At 36.1% G+C, this 22413-nt stretch overlaps 1 protein-coding gene across 1 annotated transcript in view; it reads right to left on the reverse strand.

The window, feature by feature from the left end:
- LOC120627558 (putative fatty acyl-CoA reductase CG5065) overlaps window positions 1–19986 on the reverse strand; it is a 31456-nt gene extending 11470 nt beyond the window's left edge. The window contains exons 1-2 of the mRNA XM_039895562.1: window positions 19931–19986; window positions 8409–8510 (exon numbers count right to left, since the gene is read on the reverse strand). Coding sequence (XP_039751496.1) covers window positions 8409–8483 — 75 coding nt within the window. The 5' untranslated portion in view covers window positions 8484–8510; window positions 19931–19986. The remainder of the gene's footprint in view (window positions 1–8408; window positions 8511–19930) is intronic.
- Window positions 19987–22413: the final 2427 nt, after the last annotated feature.

Raw genomic sequence — 22413 nt, forward strand, 5'->3', positions numbered from 1 at the left:
GTTATTATATACAAAATGTGTACATAGCAGTGAGTAGTGATGGCGATAACTACAATCGTAAACTTAAAACTAAAGCTACGAGGGTTCCAATCGCGCCCTGGTCTAAGAAGAAGCCCACAACAAACTTAGCCGGGTGTTCTTTTTGTTATCACCATCTCACATTGTCATTAGAAAATATAATTTATTAGTATGTATTTTCTTTTTTAGTATGCACAACAGTGCAGTAAGTATGTTATCCTTATGTTTTCTTATCCTAAGGTTGCCTGGAAGAGATCGGTACAAAGCGATAAGGCCGCCTTTTGTATACTTCTTCTGTGTGTGTTTTCCTCTTCTGTATTTTTATTTGTGTGCAAATAAAGAGTATAAATAATAAACCATTTACGGAGTCACGCTATCAGAGATGAATCAGTTTAACGAATGAAAAATTCTTATGTGTTACCAAGGAATATTTTAATTATTCTATAAAAAGTTTGCCCTTGACTGCAAACTCACCTGGCGGTAAGCCATGATGCAGTCTCAGATAGTTAAGGGATAATCTGCATGGTGCTGCCAACCACTCCAAGGGTTTAATGTTATACTAATATCTATATAAAGCAGAAGAGTTTGTTTAATGGTTTACATGAACGCGATGATCTTAGGAACTTGACCGATACGCGGACAAAGTCGCGAGGGACCGCTAGTATAACTATATACCCTTGATCGCTCTCAGTTGCGGGCGATCGCTCAGCATTGTAGTACGCGCCTTTTGTTTCACCGCGAACCGGTTTCACGTTAACGCGCGGGACCTTGTCGATGTTATATCGCTTAACAATGTTTATTCATTATGGATTGCACTGAGCACGATAATGAAATGTTACCTATAGATGTTCAGACCGCGAATTGTGTGAACGAGTATTATGAGAGGATGGAAAATATTGAGATGACACGTCAGGGTGAGAATGTTGAAATTATAGATGAGAACATGGATGAGGAAAATATTGAGATGACACGTCAGGGTGAGAATGTTGAAATTATAGATGAGAACATGGATGAGGAAAATATTGGTTTAAGACCACCAAAGAGAAATAGACCAGTAGATCAAGAGGAAGTATGGACAACTGTCACAAGACGAGGTAAACGAATCGTTCGAACGCACGATAGCGTTGAGTCTGTCAGGATCCCAGAAGATAAGATAGAAGTTAATATCACCAGTACAGCTACAGAAAAAATACCGAAGCAATTCAAATTAGCTAAAATATTAAAAGCAGAAGGTATACAGGATATCACAAGGGTAAAATACGTTAACGCATTCAAAGTTACAATACAATTCAACAACGATGACAGTGCAGATAAATTAATGGAGTCAAAATATTTCAAAGAAAAAGGCTTCAAGTGCCAAAGAACTTTTGATATCAATGAGACCTATGGAGTTATTAAACATATAGATTTGGATTCAACGGAGGAAGAAATTCAGGAAAGTTTAAGATGTAATGTTGACATAATAGCAGTTAAAAGACTCAAACGAAGAAGCAGCATTAATGGACAATGGGAACCCTCAGAAGTTGTAAGAATATGTTTTAGAGGATCATCATTGCCAAGAAAGGTGTATATCTTTGATACAGTAAGTACAGTAACTCCTTACCTATATCCTGTTACACAGTGTGCGAGATGCTGGAGATATGGGCATTCAGTTAGGGTATGCCCATCTAACAAAATCATTTGCCCTAAATGTAGTGATTACCATGCTAACTGTAATACCACAACTTTCAAATGCAATAACTGTAATGGGAAACACATGGCATTAGCCCGTACCTGTCCTTTATATAAAAAAGAGAAAAGGATCCGAGAGTTAATGGCAGAGTTTAACTGCTCATATAAAAGAGCGCTAACTATATATGTACCACCAGATCCTCCAAATCATTGCAATTACACTGAACAACCAAGTGAAGTAGAAGTTGATGAAGAATACACAGATGAAGAGAAAAACTCATTTTCTATGCAAGGTAAAAGAACATATGCGAATATACTGAAAAAATCATCGGAAAATAAGGGTAATCCAAAAAATAAGATGAAGAAAGATAATACAAAAGAGAAAACGCAGAAAGCAAAATGTACATCTAAGGAAGATGATGGTATAAATAATTATCATTCATCGGAAAGTGAGACTGAAGGTGTTCAAAATACTGAAGAAAGAACTTCTAAGCACAATTCAAATAAAATTACCTGGAGAAAGATATTGAAACAAGTGAAGGAAAAGATTTTTGATAGTAAGCTTTCGTTAGAAGAAAAAGTAAAAACCTGTGCAAAGATAATTTTCGATTTGATCAAACACTTGGTATTGAAATATCTATCTGACCAGCCTTTCTTCTCTTACATAAGACAATGGATTACAGACACGAACACATAAAAATAAACATAGCCCAATGGAACTGTCAAAGTTTACGACCGAAAACAAGAGAGTTTGAACTTTTATTAAGCCAGGAGAAAATACATATAGCTATACTCAGTGAAACGTGGCTAGATCCCGAAAGCACTTTTAGTATTAGTGGCTATAACATATTTAGAGCAGATCGAGATGACGGATACGGAGGAATAGCTATATTAACACATAGATCAATAAAGTCATCGTTGTGTAACCTTAGTATAACGAACACTGACATACAAGTTATACATGTACAACTTTTAAACTGTGCTGATATTGAAAACATAATTTCTATATACTGTCCATCATCAGTATGTACATCAAAAACCGATTGGGACGAAATTTTTTCATTAGTAAACAAAAAGACAGTAATAGCGGGGGATTTCAATGCACATCACTCTAATTGGTCATCAAAAATAGATGTAAGAGGAAATCAAATATTTGACTCTATACTAGAGAATAACTTAATAACCCTTAATAATGGGGCAGATACACGCATAAAGCTGGTTAACGGCGTTATCCAGAAGACCTCCCCCGACATATCTATTGTATCTACGGATTTGGCATTTACATTTAATTGGGAAGTAATAAACGAAAATTTGGGAAGCGATCATGTGGTTATCAAAATCAGTGCAGAAATTCAGTGTTCAAGAAAATATACTAAGCTTAGAAATTACAAGAAAACCAATTGGGCAGCATATACAAGTAAAATAGAATCAGAACTTACAAATTTTGCTCTTCCTTTTGACTTACAGACTGCATATAATAATTTTATAGATATCATTAACAGGGCGGCGAATGACTTTATACCTATGATAAAAATTTGTGATAATCCCCTACGTCAGCAAAAATTTAAACCAAGGCCTTATTGGGAACCAAACCTATCTCATGCGGTTGCGCAACGACGACGTGCATTGGCCACCTTCAGGAGAAACCCGACACCACAAAATCTCGATATATTACAAAGACAAATCAAAGTAGCATAAAGAGACATACGTAGAGGTAGCTGCAAATCATTTCAAGAATTTTGTAGTCATATAGACAATGTAACAACTGCAGGTGAAATGTGGACCAAGATGAAATGGGTTAAGGGACACAAATCAGGTAGACCTATAGTAGATAGTGAGAAAGCTAACATATTGTTAAAGAGTCTGGCGCCAGACTATGTTGTTCCTACTACTACCTACTCCTGATTTTACCTCTGTGAATATGCAACTTTGTAGCCCGATTTCGTTACAGGAAGTTGTCAATTGTATTAAAAGTAAAGATACTGCACCAGGTCAAGATAACATATCATACTCCATGATAAAACACCTGCCGAATAGTGATAAATACATACTAACCTCCTTATATAATAAATTTATAAATTCCGGTTTTATTCCGGATCAGTGGAGAAATGTGAGAATTGTCCCCTTACAAAAACATGGGCTCAATAATAATGTAAACTCAAATTTTAGACCCATAGCTTTAATTTCATGTCCATGCAAAATACTACATTTAATTATAACGCGTAGACTCGAATGGTTCCTTGAAAACAATAATTACCTTTCGCAAAACACTACAGGATTCAGAAGATATAGGTCGTGTTACGATGGACTATCCAGACTGGTCTACAGAATTCAGATTGGTTTTTCTAAGGGTTTCCCAACTGCGGCTTGCTTTATAGATATTGATAGTGCGTATAACAACGTTAACCTCTCAGCTCTTTTGACCATTCTGGATAGTCTTGGTGTTGGGTCACTTTTATGCAATTATCTTTGGCATTACCTACATAGAAGGAATCTAATAGTACATACCAGTGATAATAAAACACTCAGCAGGTTTACTGGAATTGGTATAGCCCAGGGCGATCCCCTGTCTCCGATATTATTTAATGTGGCTACCATAAAGGTTTGTCAAAATATCGATCAAGTTTTTATTTCCCAGTACGCGGACGATTTTATAATCTATAGTTGCCAAAAAAGACTAGCAGACGCAGAATCATATTTACAAAGCGCATTAGATTCCTTCCAAATTATAATTGCCGACCTGGGTCTAAATATCTCAGATAGAAAAACAAAGGTGTGTGTGTTTGGCAGAGGTAAAATAAGAAGCACAATTAAATTAAATATTAATAATTACACAATTCAACAAGTTAGCGTGGTAAAATACCTTGGCATGTGGTTGGACTGTTCACTAAAATGGGCAAAGCATATCAACGAAACCCGGGACAAAGTAAATAAATATATGAACATTTTTAAAATTCTAGCAGGGTCTAAATGGGGCGTTCATCCCAAACATCTGCGCAGACTTTATTTAGCTATAATCCGTAGCAGGATCGATTATGGAAGTTTTTTGTATCATACTAGTTCTAACAGTCACCTATTTAAACTAGATCGTGTACAGAACCAAGCAATGAGGATTGTAGGAGGATTCATCAAGAGTACCCCAATTCATGTGATGGAAAGTGAGCTATGCATTCAACCACTTACGATGCGCAGGCGATTTCTGGCAGGGAAGTTCTATTTGAGAACAAATTCCATTAACAATAATTTCACTACTTGTATTTTAGACGAACTTTCCAATCTATGCCATGGATATTACTGGAGAAATAAAAAATTGCCATTATTAGTAGATATTTATAGAACCTATAAAGATGTTCCCATGTATTCCAGTTCCATACCCCATGTATTTACTTTAAACACATGGGCTAGTAATATTGATCTCACCAACGTGGTCTGTGATAAGATAACTGGAGTAGACACAGCCAAAAGACTGATTAATACCACGGACTTAAGAACGCTATGTGTAACATATATGTATGATAAATATAATCTTCACTACAGATTGTACACAGACGGGTCTAAGGATAATATATGTATGGGAGCTGCTTTTTATGATCCACAGAGTAATTTTTCTAAAAAGTTTAAAATTAACACATGCATCTCTATTATGAACTGCGAATTAATAGCTATTGCTGAGGCACTTTCATATATAATGGGCATAGAAAAACAAAATTTCGTCATTTTTACAGACTCAAAAAGCAGCATCCAACATTTGGCTCAGATACCCTCGAGTTGTCGAGGCATCCCGATAGCCATGTTCGTTTTAGATATTATTTTCAGACTACGTGAAACTAACAAAAATGTAACGATACAGTGGATACCGTCACATGTAGGAATATTAGGGAACGAAGAGGCTGACTCTGCTGCCCGCCTAGCGACGCGAGACGGTACGCCTTACACGTGTTTACCTTTGCCAAATGACTTACTCGGCAAAGTGAAGGTAATGTGCAAACAAATGTGGCACGAGTATTTCAATGAACGGTCACTAACGAAGGGTATTTGGTACAAAACCTTACAGAGTGAGCCTCTTCGACATCCATGGTTTGAGAAAATGGCAAGAAGATATGTGGTCGCACTATTACGGCTGCGGTCTGGTCACATTCCGTCGAAGAAGTTTACACATTTAATGGGTATATCTGACTCCCCGAACTGTCCTGATTGTGGAGTTATTGACGACATCCAACATGTTTTGACGGAGTGTGAAAGGAACGCCGTGGAACGACAACAAATTTTTACTCAATCTTTGCAGGTAGGTTTGTGCAATAGCATATTGGCCTTCCCGTTATCAAAGCAGGCGGAGATGCTATGCACACTATTATTTAGTGTACATTATTGTGATTAAATTAGAATAATATCATAGATTATAGGTTTAAAATTAATTACGGGAGCGACATAATCACAAAGTGATAAAGCCCCCTTGAAAATAATAAAGATTAAAAAAAAAAAAAAAAAAAAACCCTTGATCGGTTTTCACGCGATATCGCATCGAAAAGCTGAATCGCTTGGCGGCATCTTTCCCTCGCAACCTGGTAACCAGCCAGTGCCGAAGTCTCCGACTACACAAGATCAGGGAAAAATGAGTAATTATAAATTCCAAATTGCCCGTACCGCGTATCAATTCTAAGACCTCCCAGGAAACACTACAGCACTCACCGCTTCACCGAGGAGGTCATAAGAAATGAAGAAACCCGATAAGTCAACGACAACAGTTTTATCCGCGTTAACGATTTATGTTTAGTTAAGGTAAGAGTTGATAACCTGGTGGTGAGGATTCTATTACAGAGGACCGAATTCGAATCCCAGCCCGCACAACTTATCTATGTTATGAGCGTTGTCAGCAATAAAATATCACATTGCTTCAGCGGTGTAGAAAAACATCTGAGGAAACCAGTAAGTCTGAAAGTTTTCTATAGTGTTCTCAAAGGCGTGTGGAGTGCACCGATCCATACTGGGTAAAGTCTTCTTATTGAGGGATACCCATGCCCAGTAGTGGGCCGGTAATGGGTTTATAATATGACTAGCTGTTGCTCGCGTCTTCGTCTGCGTTTGATTTTGTTTTTTGATGTGGCATTCAATTTAGTTGTAGATCTAAAAAAATTAAAGTATTCAGTATCGCTAAGCCTTAAATGAGGGGTTTTCTGCTGTCCGCTGAGAAGTTCTGTCCTCTATCTCCAACCACAGTTTGGGCAAAATTAAACATATTATAACCTCTATAGTAAAAAATAATTATTTAAATCGGTTATAATATGTCGGAGTTATGGTGTAAAATCGTCAAACACTCATCCCCTCTCCCAAAGGAACTGAGCTTAATGTCGGGATAAAAAGTATCCTATATTACTTCTAACACTTCCAAGAATATGTGTACAAAGTTTCATGAGGATCGGTTAATTAGTTTTTGCGTGAAAGCGTAACAAACAAACTTACATTGACATTTATAATATTAATAGGGATAGGGATAGAGATGATACCATTAGTAACTCGGAAGATTGGTAACGATTAGTATTTTGATAAGTATTTGTCGACCTCCCTGACTCAGTTGTGTACACTGTGATCTTGCAAGTGGCAGGTTGTATTTTTAATCCCCGGCAATTTTTTTATTTTAATTTTCTGATTTTTTTCTTATCTCGTCTGGTGGTTGGCTAGTAACCACTGAGAAAGACTAGCTAAAGAAAGCTTCCAGTCCTAGTTTTTATCAGTAATCACTAACTTGTTAAATTTGATAAAGCCCGCCAGTCCACATGGGAATAGCATGGTGGGTTTGTGCTCTTAAAAAAACTCTCCTATGAAATGAAAGTGCCTTAAGCCGAATAGTCTCAGGATAGTGATTTGCACTAACCTTGAATTGGTTTTAACAACTTTTTTACATTGACATTTCTTTACTGATATTATTAAAGTTGTGATAGTCTAGTGGTTAGGATTTCGGTTTCATTAACGGGGGCCGGGTGCAAACCCCGGCATGCAACTCTTACTTTTCTCCCTTAACTACTAACTCTTACTTTACTCTTAAGTTATGAGCGTTTTTAACAATGAAATATCACTTGCTTAAAAGGTGAAGGAAGACATCATAACAGGGTTCTTCATAATGTTCCCAAAGACGTGTGAACTCCACCAATCCGCACATGCCCAGCGTGGTGGATAACGGCCTACACCCTTACTCATTCTAGCAGGAGACCTGTGGCCAGTAGTGGTACGCTTCTTGGTACCACTTGGTTACTGTAAAATAGGTCCTTTTTGACATCTTGGACATGTCACTTAAAAAGTTTAAAGTTTGTGTTAAACGTAAGCTTATAAAGAAAATAAAGCCTACGTAATCGATAAAAAATCTTGGGTGTGAATGATTGCTCTAACCAGGTTGCTCTTCTAATAATTTTAAATGACAATGTGATAGGTGATAGCCAAAAAAAAAACACCCGGCTAAGTTTGTTGTGGGCTTCTGCTTAGACCGTACCGTAGATTCGTAACTTTAGGTTAAAGTTTACGAATATGGTTATCGCCATCATCTCACTACCGTGTAATTGCAATGCAATGTACACATCAAAAGTGCTACCTATGGGCCTACTAGAATACGACTACTGCTACTTGAATAAGGATATTTTTGACTTTGACTATTGACTTCATGAGTGGGGAGGCCTGAGCCCCGCAATGGGCCGCTGACAGACTAATAATAATGTAGTAAAACTCACCTTCCCAAGGAATCCTGTACCCCCCGTGATGAAAACAGATTGCCCCACGTAGTATTCTGCGATTTCTTGATACATCTTCGCAGCTGCCTATGAAACCAGTGTCTGCAAAGAACACGAACTTTTCAAATGTTTCATTCGACACCCGGTTTGACAGCCGGTTGGCGCAGTGGGCAGCAACCCTGCTTTCTGAGCTCGGGGCCGTGTTTTTAAGTGTCTGGGTGTTTTTTAAATATCTGTTTATTATTGTGTATTATATTCATAAAAATATTCATCAGCTATCTTAGTACCAAGTTTCGCTTACTTTGAAATATATCCTATAGAATACCGAAAGGCAGGCAACCTTACGACGATGTTCCAAACTCTGAAGTTTTTTATTAACTAGGTCACCGATGAGCCTCTCATTGGGCATATCATAAGCCTTTATCCCAGTAGTGGACTGTTAAATATTAGGGATGATTGAGGAAAATAATAACACAAAAGTAGACTTTAAAGCTTAGAAGCGTTTTTTGTCAGAAATTAGAAACTAACGGTTCTTCGCCAATAAATCAGCGCACTATTTCTGTAATATATAAGTATATTTTTACACACGAACTTTTTTTCATTATAATTCCCGATACGACGCGTTGCATGTACCGATAATCTTTACAAACCTCAAGTCTTTTTGTAGTGACTATACCACCGGTTCAGATTGCAGATTCGGAAAGCGAAGCAGTAAAAGCAACCTTGTCATTGAGAAATTCATTAAATGTATAAAAAACCTTGCCATAAATGTGTTTTAACACACTGTTTAAACCTACAACCTTCCTTAAGAATTGAGGCTATCAAATACAATGCCGGTGATAATGGTCGGAACTTCGTAACGTACTAGGTTACGAAGTTCCGACCATTATAGCTAGGTTTTACTAGCATCGTTAAAAAAGTTAAAATAAATCTAATAAATCTACAAAAATTAATAAATTGTTAAGTAAATCGTTAAAAAGGAATTCTATTATGATAGTCTTAATATTTTTTTCCAACAGTTTTTTTTGTACATGAATTATGTACGTATTTAAGGTTTCCCCGATTTTTCTGATAAAAAAAAACTTGACGGGAAATGTGTTACCAATTAATTTTGCTCTAATAAAATTAATTGTTTAAGAAAAACTAAATAAACACACTTATACATAAACTAAACTAAAATGTAGAAATTCTTGTAGTTGGTTTTTTAAACCAAGCGTGTTTTTTTAGTTTTTTTTAACTATTAATGTATCCGTGCACAAACCAACAATTCATCTTTTGTAATCCAAACCTTTCGTTATTGCCTCGCAGAAATCACTATCAGTGATAAAGCCGCCCGTAACACTATGAAGTTTATAAGTTAAGTTACCTGTCTTTTTATTCTATAGTGTATAATAAATAGTTATATTATTATTATTATACCTTGACGACAAATAAGGATTATTATTCTGAAATAAGAGCGTCTCCAAAATATTACTGGTATAAGCGATGCTAGTAAGCCCAATAGCAGTGATATTACGAATTACCTTTTAAAAATAGTTGAAGAGCGTTCTTACAAAGCGATTAATCATACAGTGCAGTTTCTTTTACTGTTTAGGACCTTTAAACCCCTTGGAATCAATCCCAATGGATTAACCTTAACACATCGGGGTGCAATTGTATTGCGTAATAAAATCCTTTCTTTATCCTATTATGCTACTAATATTTTAAATTTGAAAGTCTGGAGGTTTTTTTACTCGATCACGCAAAAAGGGCTGAACGGATTTGCCTGAAATTTGGCATGCATTTGACATGGAAAAGATCTTTTATCCCGATTCCTTAAGGGATTCCTTAAGGGATATCCTTAAGGGATAGTTCTTGAGGGATTTATTTTAAAAGCTAAGCTGCGTGCAGACATCTTTGGAATTTGGCGTGCACCTACATGTCACCTATGCTATGGAAAAGGACATGAACTCAATAGTTTACGTGGTAAGTTTAAAAATTGTTAACGAAAGAATCTTTAGAGCCAATTCTGAAGTCCACGCACATAAAGTCGCGGGCAGAGCTAGTATGAAATAAATAAAAATCGATTAATACGCAAAGAAGAAAATGTAACGTTTCGTGAAAACACTCGATTTTTAAATCTTAGACCATCACTTTTATTGATATCACAAAATTCACAAATAAAAAAAAACAATAGAAAGATAAGGTAGAAGGTAGAATTTATTACCTATCATGCATAAGAGGCAGGCGGGTTAGGCTGAAATTAAAAAAAAACACTGACAGACCTTGAGGTATACTACCATCACATAAAGCGCTGTTATTTTAAGAATGCTGACGCTTTGCTAGAATTATACCCCTTATATTTAGGGTGTCAAAATATATCTACTAAACTATAAGTCTTACTGCTCTAAACGATGGGAGCGAGAACCCAGGTCTTGGTTTAATGTATGAAGCGTTTGAAAATATACATTCCACGCGGACGAAGTCGCACACACTGGTCTAACTATGTTATTGTATTTAACATACAAGCACATCACACTACACTCCGGACGCAACTGAGTTAGTGTTATTTAATGGAAGTGTTTTTGCAAGGTTCCTCAGTTAAACGAGAAATTCTCACGATATCATTGTTTTTTATGTTAGGTGTTCATAATTATTCTAAACGGATTAATTTAGCCACTACATTTTAACTTTAATTATTGCTGTTTGTTTTATGTGGGAAAATCTTAATTAATTGTATGGCGAAAAAAATCTGTACAATTCCGAGATAACAAAGTACCCACAATTGCCAATAAATAATCAACTCGAATGTCATAATTGGCTTCAATACAATGTTGATCCTTACATTGTAGTGATCAATAGGTGCTATTATAAATGCAAATTTAAAGCGGTGATAGCTCTTGGTACGGTTTTGGCTTCTCTTTGGATGGTACCGCGTTCTATCCCCGGCACACTCCGAACATTTGAGAGTAATGTGCGTTTTAAGCAATAAAATATCACTTGTTGTGGGGGAATTCAAGGCAAAACTAGAGTAGGACGTCGAGCTGGCGTTTGGCAAATTGCAATAATGTTATTGAAGGTTTCCAATAGTGGGTCATCAAAGCTCCAAGAGCAAGATCAGATATAATATTCCCCTAGTCGTTCTTTTAAAGATGTTTAAATGATATCTACATATATATCATAGGTTTGTATAATAGGCATTTCCAGTACGATTAAAAAAACTTTGTTTGGTATCTGATTTATTGAGATAGGTGTATGTGCAGCAGTTCGCTGCGTCCCGTAAGTTATACGGGCGAAGGCACATCAATTTATTAAATATAAGATAAACATATCCTAGTCCCAGTCATTTTCCACAGAACATGCAGAAGTCATTTGTGGAAATGAGTATAAATAATAAAAATAAATAATTATACTACGACAATACACACATCGCCATCTAGCCCCAAAGTAACCGTAGCTTGTGTTATGGGTACTGAGATAGCTGATGAATATTTTTTTGTGAATATAATACACATAAATACTTATAATATACAGATAAACACCCAAACACTGAAAAACATTCATGTTCTTCACACAAACATTTTCCAGTTGTGGGAATCGAACCCACGACCTTGGACTCAGAAAGCAGGGTCGCTGCCCACTGCGCCACTCGGCCGTCAATATATATATATATATGATGATGAGTATGTGCTTTTATAATATGATTCCCAAGGTAATTTTAGACCTACCAAAGACTAAGTTTAAACATTGTGTTAAAACACATTTAATAAATCGTGGTTACTAAACGATTGATGATTTTCTTGACGACCAGCCTGCTTGGAAGCAGGCCACTCCGCTCTCATCTCTCACGAAATAGAAAAATTCTTAGGGTTGTTAAACTATAAAATGATGTTGGAAAAGAGCAATCTGTGGAGTTTCTTGCCGGCTCTTCTCGTTAAAATCTGTGCTTATACACCGGGCCTACTTGAAATAAATGAATTAGAGTTTTGTGAAGTCATACCATTTTACTAAACATAGATTATATCAAATGTTACATGCTACAAAATAATTGAATTAGCATACAGACAGGCAGATATGCAAAGAAACAACCTGTAACATCTCTCTTTCTCCGGTCTGGGAGGCTCTTAGGCTGAGCTCCACCCTCCCGACAAAGACGTGTCGCCAAGTCATTTCGCGTTTCTGTACGTCAATCGTAAAACCGATTAGAGGTATGGCTTATACTGGTATACCGCTGACAGGTTATCCCACTAGCATCTTAGACTGCATCATCACTAATCATCAGGTGAGATTGAAGCCAAGACATTCGTTTTAAAAAATGCATCGTTTTCTACGAAACCCTACCATAGCGTAATATGAAACGCACTTGGCCAGTTATTTCTTAAATCACATCCAACATGTTTTCTTCAGAGACTGACCTTTCTAACCACGAGTATAAGGCTTCGCCTACTTGTATAATGATATGTCGGTCAGACTTAGATACCTCTCGCACCTGACTCTTCGCGGTCTTAGTAGAGCGACATCGATCTAGTACGCGACTATCGTATTGCACCAGCCACGGCAGAAACCTCCCACCAGACAAGACCAAAAAAATCCAATGAAAATAGCCCAAATTTTCCCTGCCGGATATCGCGCCTGCGACCTCCTCGGGAAATTCCCAGTAGGTACTCATCGATGCGCCTGAGGGGTTATCTATATATCGAATAGAAAATTTTCCATGACGTTATCAAAAACCATGCTTCCATGTATGATTTGAAATTTGGCCTCCAAATTTTCTTAGTTATGCATACTAAGCGATCAATTATCACTGGCTTTAACGGTAAAGAAACCTGTATGCATGGGAGCTTTTGATACTGTTCTCAAAAGGGTGTGAAATCCACCAATCTTCACTTGGCCAGCATGGTGGACTTCGGCCTAAACCATTCTCATAATGCGAGGAGACCCGGTGCTGGGCCGGTAATGGATTGATATGATGATTTGATAGTATATATGTGACACCAGGACGCGTTTGGGACCCTCGTGTAATTCTCATGTAATGTACGCATCAAAAGTGCCACCTATGGGCCTACTTCAATAAAGATATTTTTGACTTTGACTTTATAAAACATTTGGTCAAATAAACCTAACCTTCGCGTAAATGGGTCGACGATTAATAAGTAATTGGTAGGTGCATTTTGAAATAGACGATTTCAATAACGCAAGAGATTATCGCAACTAAACGTACAATATATATCTATCACAAGGCCATAAGACTTTATCGAAAATCTGTCCAGGCGGGTAATTCCAAGTTCTATATATTTATCATTTGACACTACGACTCAGTTTGCGTTTTTTAAATCGCGTGGTAACCGTTGCTTTGTCGGATTAAAAAATATTCGGGGATAGATGGTTCTATGTGTGAAATGTTTCCTGTGTACATATTTACGTAACAAATCCATCCGGAACGTATGCTTCCCCAAATAAAGATGTCAAGTATTTTTAATAAATCAACAGAATTCAAGACATAAAAGTGCTATATATTTCATGAAGATCGATACTTTATGTCCAATCTGGTCGATCCAGGTCGATCTTCTTGTCGAATCGACATCGACTCGACGATTTTCATGAAATCAATCTATACTTATAATAAAACTGTAACTAAAAGATTTCTGTACATTTAATATATTTTGCAAATTTTGATCGGGGGATGCTTTATGATCAATACTGAGTCCAAACAGATTTTTATTTGATTTTTGTCTGTCTGTCCGGGCGTCACGTGAAAACTACTGAACGGATTTAAGTTCAATTTGGTATAGTGGTAGCTGATATTCCGAGTCAACATATAGGGTTATTTTTATTCCGATAAACAAAAAAATTCCTCTGGGAAATGGGGTGAAAGTTTTTATCAATTTTACTTCATAGCTCCGTTAAATTTGAACTGATTTGAATAATTTTTACTAAGCATGTGTAATTTTAATGAAGGTCTGATAAATATTGACGGAGATAAAGGACATAACTCTTCACATCGCGTCGCTACTTTTTCCGTATTTGTATTTCAATCGTGGTTTTTACCGAAAGGATTTTCACACGGTTTTCACTCTTGGTTTTTTAAAGATAATAAAACCGATAGTAACCGATTTTATGCAGACTAAGTTGCGCGGGTCAGCTATTATAAATACGAGTATAAAATTCAAAGTTCTGACTGACTGAGATATCAAAGTACTTGAATCAAAGTAACTTGAAATTTTGACAGTAGGTTTCTTTTATGGATTAACCGTACGCTATGGATTTCTTGAAAATCCAGCCCAAGTGGATTAACTAGGGTAAGTTATATCCATGAAACTTATTTTATTTTTTTATTTAGAATACTTTATTGCACAAACTTAGAAACAACACAAGAAACACACAAGAAAAAAAAAATTAAAAATTAAAAATAAGTAAAATTAAAAACAATTAAAAAAAAATAATAATAATAAAAAAAAGTTAAATACAGTTGTGTGCAAAGGCGGCCTTATTGCAAAAGCAATCTCTTACAGACAACCCTTGGTGAAAGTAATAATAGAAAACAAGAGGGACAGTGCAAACAATGAAACATACTCAGGCAAGAGAAAAAATAATTTAAATTATATATATATACTACATACTATATAACATACACATATAAGCATTAATAAAATAAATATATAATAAAATAAACATATATACAAATATATATATATATATATATATATATACATATACATATAATAAACAAATGTATGTACCTCATAGTAATACAATCTTTCGTACTAATACTACCTACTCATAAACACAATCTGCTAGGTAATACTTAAACAATCTGGTTTTGAAGATGGGTAGGGATTTGGAATTGCGAATTTCAGAGGGAAGGCTATTCCACAATTTGGCGGACTTACAGGTAAATGAATTACTATAGTATCGTGTGTGACTAGCTGGGATATGTAAACGATTGTCAGAACACGATCTTAGATTTTGCTGTTCAATATTAGAGCCAAGAAAGGAAAAACGCTCCTTTAAATAAGATGGCGCATGGGGGTTATATAGAACATAATATAGAAATGAAAGTAAGTGTAAATTGCGGCGCAGCCTGATCGGAAGCCATTTCAACCGGGCTCTGTACTCGGCCATTTCAAACTTAGTAAGCAGTTTGGTGACATAAATTGAGCCACGGGGAGCTGCTGGACGCAAGTGACATAAGACATAAGACTTTGAGAGAGCCTTCGTTTGTCAGTCATGTTTTTTTTTATTGCACTACAAGTTAGCACTTGACTGCATCCTCACCTGGTGGTTAGTGACGATGCAGTCTTAGATGGCAGCGGGCTAGCCTGTTAGGGAGTATGGTAGTTTTTTTCGAAAGCCTCCCATCAGACCAGACCAGAGATAATTCAGAAATTATAAGTTCCTAAATTGCCCCTGTCGGGAATCGAACCCGGGACCTCCTACTTAAATTCACAGCGCTCACTGTTGCGCCAGGGAGGTCGTCAAGTTTTTTTTTTTTTTTTATAAGCCTATAAGTAGCGTATCGCATGACTAGTCTTCAGCTATCTCACTTCAAGAAATCAAGTCAATCTGTGCATCCCATTGCTGCGTAAAATAAGGATAAAGCAACAATCGCATTTACAATCTTAAAGTATAATTGTGTGAAATGACCGATATGATAAACAGTCGACTTACAAGAAATGGTCTGCGAAAGGTGCAGAAGTCATTTGTGGGATTGAGTATACGCTTTTATAATATGATTCCTAAGGTAATTTTGGACCTACCAATGCATAAGTTTAAAATGTGTTAAAATACATTTATTACAGCGAGGTTATTATACAATTGATGAATTTCTTAATGACAAGGTTGCTTGGAAGCATACGGCTCCGCTTTTATCTCTCACAAGATAGAAAAATGAATTATAAAATGTAAAATGTAAATTGTTGATATTGGAAAAGAGCAACTGCTGAGTTTCTTGCCGGCTTCTTCTCGGTAAAATCTGCCTTCCGAACCGGTGGTAGAGTCACTACATACAGACAGACTTGACGTTTCAAAAGTGCTTATATTAGGCCTACTTGAAATAAATGAATTTTGAATTTTGACCTCGTAATGCTATTTAAATGTATTTTTATCAAAGTAAGTGTATGCCAAGATCATTAACACGTTTTTACTCACGTGCACCCGATGGTCATTACACCTTCGGGTGCACGTCTTTTCTTTGCCTAGTAAATATATATAAATAAGTATACCACAGCAATACGCACATCGCCATCTACCCTCAAACTAAGCGTAACTTGTGTTATGGATACTTAGATAGCTAATGAATATTTTTATGAATATAATACACATAAATACTTATAATATACAGATAAATTCCCAGACACTAAAAAACATTTATATTCATCACACTAACATTTTCCAGTCGTGGGGGTTAAACCTACGGCCTTGGACTGAGAAATCAGCGTCACTGCCCACTGCGACAACCGGCTGCCAATATTTTATTAAATATTTTATGAACTTATTATAATATGTTATAAATATTTTGTAAAAATTTTAATTTATTTTATTTTATTTTACACCACAGAGAAAAAAAGAACGTAAGATCTAAAAATATTTATTCATATTCCATTACTAGGTATTTAATTTGTATCTAAATATAATTTCTAAAAAACGCTGCTTTTCAAAAATAAATACTCGTCATTCAAACATTGAATTTTATGAGGCAAATATTTGCTAGTTTGGGTATCGTACGACGACGACGTTTAACCAAGTTAAACACTCAGTTTTGCAATAAATAAATCAATTTTTTTTTTTTTGCTTGAATATTGTACATGCAACATGTAAACATAGGTGTTTTTTATAAGTATCACATATCCTGCCAAGATTGGCGTGCAAAAAATATTTGTTAATGATTTTATCAATTTTCTACATTAAATAACAAGTCACATTTAAATAGATTAATTAAAAGTAAAAACACAAAAAAAAGGAAATGAAAATATCAGATTAAATAAAAAAATAATACTTAATAAATAAAATTAGTTCATGAATGTCATGAATATGGTAAGTGAAATATAAAAGTTAAGCATTTGATCTACATATCCCACTGTAACTAGTGTGCCCAAATATCAAAATAAATTTAAACTAACAATTTAACCCAATTTTCGATATTAAAAAGTTATTTATTTATCCAATCTGTTAAATAATTAACAGAAGAAAACATTAAACAAAATGATGAAATAAATATTTTACCTGCTCACTGATTATCTCTCTATCTCTGATAAAACAATAGTCAATGATTATCTATTATCATGTTAAGTATCTAAAACATCAATACAATTATGTTATCTTTAATTAATTATTGTTGCTAAATATAACACTGAACTAATTTTTCTTATGTCAGATTAATGAAATCTGAAATTAGATTTAACGTATGCGTTACAGTATTTTGTAGAGATTTACACGCTCAAATGCCTCGACTTGTTTGATGATGACTGTACAATTTGGTGTATAAGAAGCATCTGATATCAAGTGTCAGAGGTGTGGTGCGGTGGCGGTATAAATTCAATCAATTGTAGTCGTTGTATACAGAAAAAAAAAATATTTTTAGAAACTTAATTTGATCATCTGCTTCCAAATTTGTAAATGCCGAAATTAATATTTGAATTTTTTTAATTTGTGTTGTTAAATTTAATTATTTTTAATATTGCTTAGAGTTACCGTAAATCGGATAGAATTTAGGGTCTTTCAATGTTTGACGATAAAAACAATCACTGAGTTTATTTGCTCGTCAAACACGTCTCGCTTGTGAGCACACAATATGCCCCTAAAAATCTGCGCAACAGATCACTGTCGCTTCTTTTTTTTTTTAAATTATAAGTTATACCACCTGGTGGTTAGAGATGATGCAGTCTACGATGTTACTGGGCTAACTTTATAGGGAGTATACAAGTTTTATTTAACCCAATCGGTTTTAACGCGATATCAAACCGGAACGCTCAATAGAAGTACGTCTTTGTCGGTAGGGTGGTAACTCACGGTCGAAGTCTCGCACCATGCCGAGGGGTTGCCCTATTTGTCCTCATCCTTACTGTACCTATCTGTCAGCCTAGGACCCACTTTGATGTCAGAAGTCGTGTTTGTCGCGAAGTGCACATTGTGTTTCACGACGCCGATATCATAATGAATCAGGGCACAGGTAGGTTATATTTCTGTAAATCTGTGTAAGAATTCAAGTGGATGGTAAATAGTTTATTTCTTTCTTCTCATTGGCCCAAATGCTTACTCTATCGACTTAGTTTAGTAAATGAATAAATAAATATAAATATATTACGATACACACATCGCCATCTAGCCCCAAAGTTAGCGTAGCTTGTGTTATGGGTACTAAGATAGCTGATGAATATTTGTATGAATATTATACACATAAATACTTATAATATACAGATAAACACCCAGACACTAAAAAACATTCATGTTCATCACACAAAAATAATTTCCAGTTATGGGAATCGAACCCACGGTCTTAGATGCAAAAAGCACGGTTGCTGCCCACTACGCCTACCGGCTGTCGAAACATTATCAAAGTTACAAATGGGCGTAAATTAAAAAAAAAAATAAGTGGCAACTACTCCTCGTCTACGAAAGATACGGTACTCAAACCAACGTTAAGGTTGATTAAACGCTGTTCTAAAGTTATATTTTCTATGGTAATATATGTATCATGATATACCTATACATAAGTTAAAACAATGTGTTAAAATGTATCAACAAGGTAGTTACATCAAGGTTACGGGCATAGCAATGCATACATTTAAACAATGTTTTTTTTAACTCATTTACTCGAGGCTGCTTTATAATTAATTTACTTCTTAAAGACAAGGTTGTTTGGAATGCGGCGTTAATGGTAAAATTAAAGAAAAGTTTAAAATATCACTTTTTTTACGGTGAAAAAAAACATTGTGCGAAAACCTGTGTACCTGAGAGTTCTCCATAATGTTTTCAAACGCTTGTGAAGTCCACCAATCTCCACTAGGCCAGCGTGGTGGACTATGGCCTAAATCCTTCACATTTTTTTTTATGTTTATAGAAGAGCGCTTGACTGCAATCACACCTGATGGTAAGAGATGATGCAGCCTAAGGTGGAGCGCGCTTGCCTAAAAGATGTCTATTCACTCTTGATTTGAAGGTACTCATATTGTATGCACTTGGGAAAATGGAAGCTGGAAGGGCATTTCAGATCCTAGCGGTTCGGATCAGAAACGAAGATGCGAAGCGCTTCGTACGCGTCCGCGGTATATCGACCATATAGGGATGCAGTATTCTGAGAGTAAACTCGTGCCGTCGTGTCGTGGTATTGGGTTGATGATGTTCAAGGGTCACAGCTCTTAGGAGACGAGTACACGTAATAATAGTTACGATAAGCTACGGGATGGGGCGAGATATGTCGGGGTACATTTTTTAGAAAAGCGGAAGAAAGTTTGTATGGAAAAAAATACTTATCAGAAGTTGTACGCAGACAAATTTTGTAATAAAGATTCACTTAAAACTACTAGTATAAAATCCTATCTCACCTGTACTATAGGTGTAGTAGAATAGATGCAGACCCTTGTAAGGTGCGACACTGAATGGATATGATTGTAATACGATGCCATTTATTAACGAACAATTGAGTTTTAAACTATTATGATTGAAGTACGATATCGTTAATACGATTACCCTTCGTGATTACTCTTTTCGGCATTTTATCTGTACCGACTCTCTATCTTAGATTTGTTTGTTTGTTTGTAATCGATAAACTCAAAAACCACTGGACTGATTTAAATCAATTCATTCGCCTAAAGAAAGCTAAAGTGCCGATAGCCCAGTGGGTGGGAGCTCGACTTCACTTTAGGGGGCTTATGTGCGCTTCAAGTAATTATAATATCACTTGCTTCAACGATGAAGGAAAACATCGTGAGGGAACCTGCATGCCTGAGAGTTCTACATAATGTTCTCAAAGGTGTGTGGAGTCCACCAATCCGCACTGGGCCAGCGGTGGACTTAACCCCTTCTCAGTGTGGGGTCCCTTACCCTAGCCCTGGTAGTGGGCCGGTAATGGGTTGAAATGATGATGAAAGAATGCTAAGTAATATTGGCTTTATTTTATTTCAGAAACAGTAACATTTTAGTCTGAAACAAGTAACATTAACTTGTAAAGGAAGCCAGAAGAAAAAAGTCTTAATAGACGTTTAATTCGCATGCCCTGGCTTGATTGTCCGTCATACGTACGGACTATGTAGATACTACAAATATTATAATTACCTTTAGTTGAACTGAAAAAAAGACCAAAAAGTCTAATTGCCGGCCGATTGGCGCAGTGGGCAGCGACCCTGCTTTTTGAGAACAAGGCCGTGGGTTCGATTTCCACAACTGGAAAATGTTTCTGTGATGAACGTTTTTCAGTGTCAGGGTGTTTATCAGTATTTTATATGTATATTACAACATAACACAAGCTACGCTTACTTTTGGGCTAGAACGCGGTGTGTGTATTGTTTAGTGTAGTATATTTATTTAAACCTAAACCTATCTGTAAAAATAAGCCACAATAACACGTTCATGACACTTCAAGTTTATTTATATGAATAGAAAAGTATCCATCTTTAAGTGTATATGTTTGTCTTTGTTTTAAGTCTTTAGTGCTAAAAATCACATACCAGTGTGAGAAAGATTTGAACTTTGAACTTAAGTTAATGAGGAACGACGTACTAAAACAGCTGTACTCGCGACCTCTCTCGCGATTACTAGGATTTTTTGAAAACCCGCGAAAAATGTTTATTTTACACGGGCTATTGCTAGTAGACACTAGTTACAAAACTATTACCCTGATTTATTGCAGTTGCGTTGTTACATCCTCCATCCCCGAATACCTTCATCAAAACTTCTCCAAACTTAAATAGGAGTAATCTAACCCAACGGTACGGGTACCCTTTCAAATCAAAAAAGGTATGATGAAAACCACAGAATTAAGAACATACAGAAATCGTGTCATATCATCATATCAACCGATAGACGTCCACTGCTGTCTTTTGTAGGGAGTTCCAAATTCTACGGACTAATATCGCAGCATCACACGAAATCGTGTACACGACAAATATTGAAGCATCAAAAACCACTCTACTTTAGTAGTGTTTCTCGAACAGGCAGTTAGCCACTTCACTCAATTTAGCAGTTGACAGTAATTATTTAACCTTTAATGTTTTAATGGTTTACCAAAAAATGGAAGAATGGGAAAAAGTTTGTGAGCTAGCAACATTACGCGTGTGTAAAGCGAATCGTGCGCGGGGAGTTTTCACTGTTTTTGGACACAATGCACTGCACACAATAATTGAAGATTTTAAAGTAAGATTTTCGTGGTTAATCAACACGAAAGCGGGTAGTCAGGTTTTGCCTGTGACATCCAACTTGACATCTCGTACCTCCGTAGTCTCGTCGTGACCACTATCTATGAAACTGAATCTAAATATTGACAAATCTCATAATGTTATCGTGGTATATACCCGTTGAAGTATTTTTAAGACATGCATTCAATAAAAATAATGGCTCAATGAGGATTCTGTATGATCTTTATTCTATGATTAAACGTATTAAGTATAGGCTTTTACGAATAATCATGGAATAACTTGGGACTAGTTGTTCAGTATCACGCTCTGACAGTTGAAAGGTGCTCTCTTGGTGCTATGCTTCTATTCGCCTAATTATGATAATGATAATAGTAATAATAGTTTTTATTTGATAATTTTTTAATTTTTTTTTTTAATTTTCTTGGACCCGCAAACTGGGATATCCCGTATCTTGGGGGTCAGTGTCTTTCCATATGTGCATCAAGATTAGAGAGAAAACTGAGATAGACTTTGTCGGTATGGTGGTAACTAACCACGGTTGACGCAGACCAGACGAAAATTAAGAATTTATAATTCTCCGAGATCCCCTGCCGGGGATCGAACCCTGGGCCTCACACCTCCACAGCGCTCATCGCTACTCCAGGGAGGTCGTCAAACTCAAAAAATACAATTTC

Source organism: Pararge aegeria, chromosome 11, assembly GCF_905163445.1.
Source record: "Pararge aegeria chromosome 11, ilParAegt1.1, whole genome shotgun sequence".
Classification (NCBI taxonomy): domain Eukaryota; kingdom Metazoa; phylum Arthropoda; class Insecta; order Lepidoptera; family Nymphalidae; genus Pararge; species Pararge aegeria.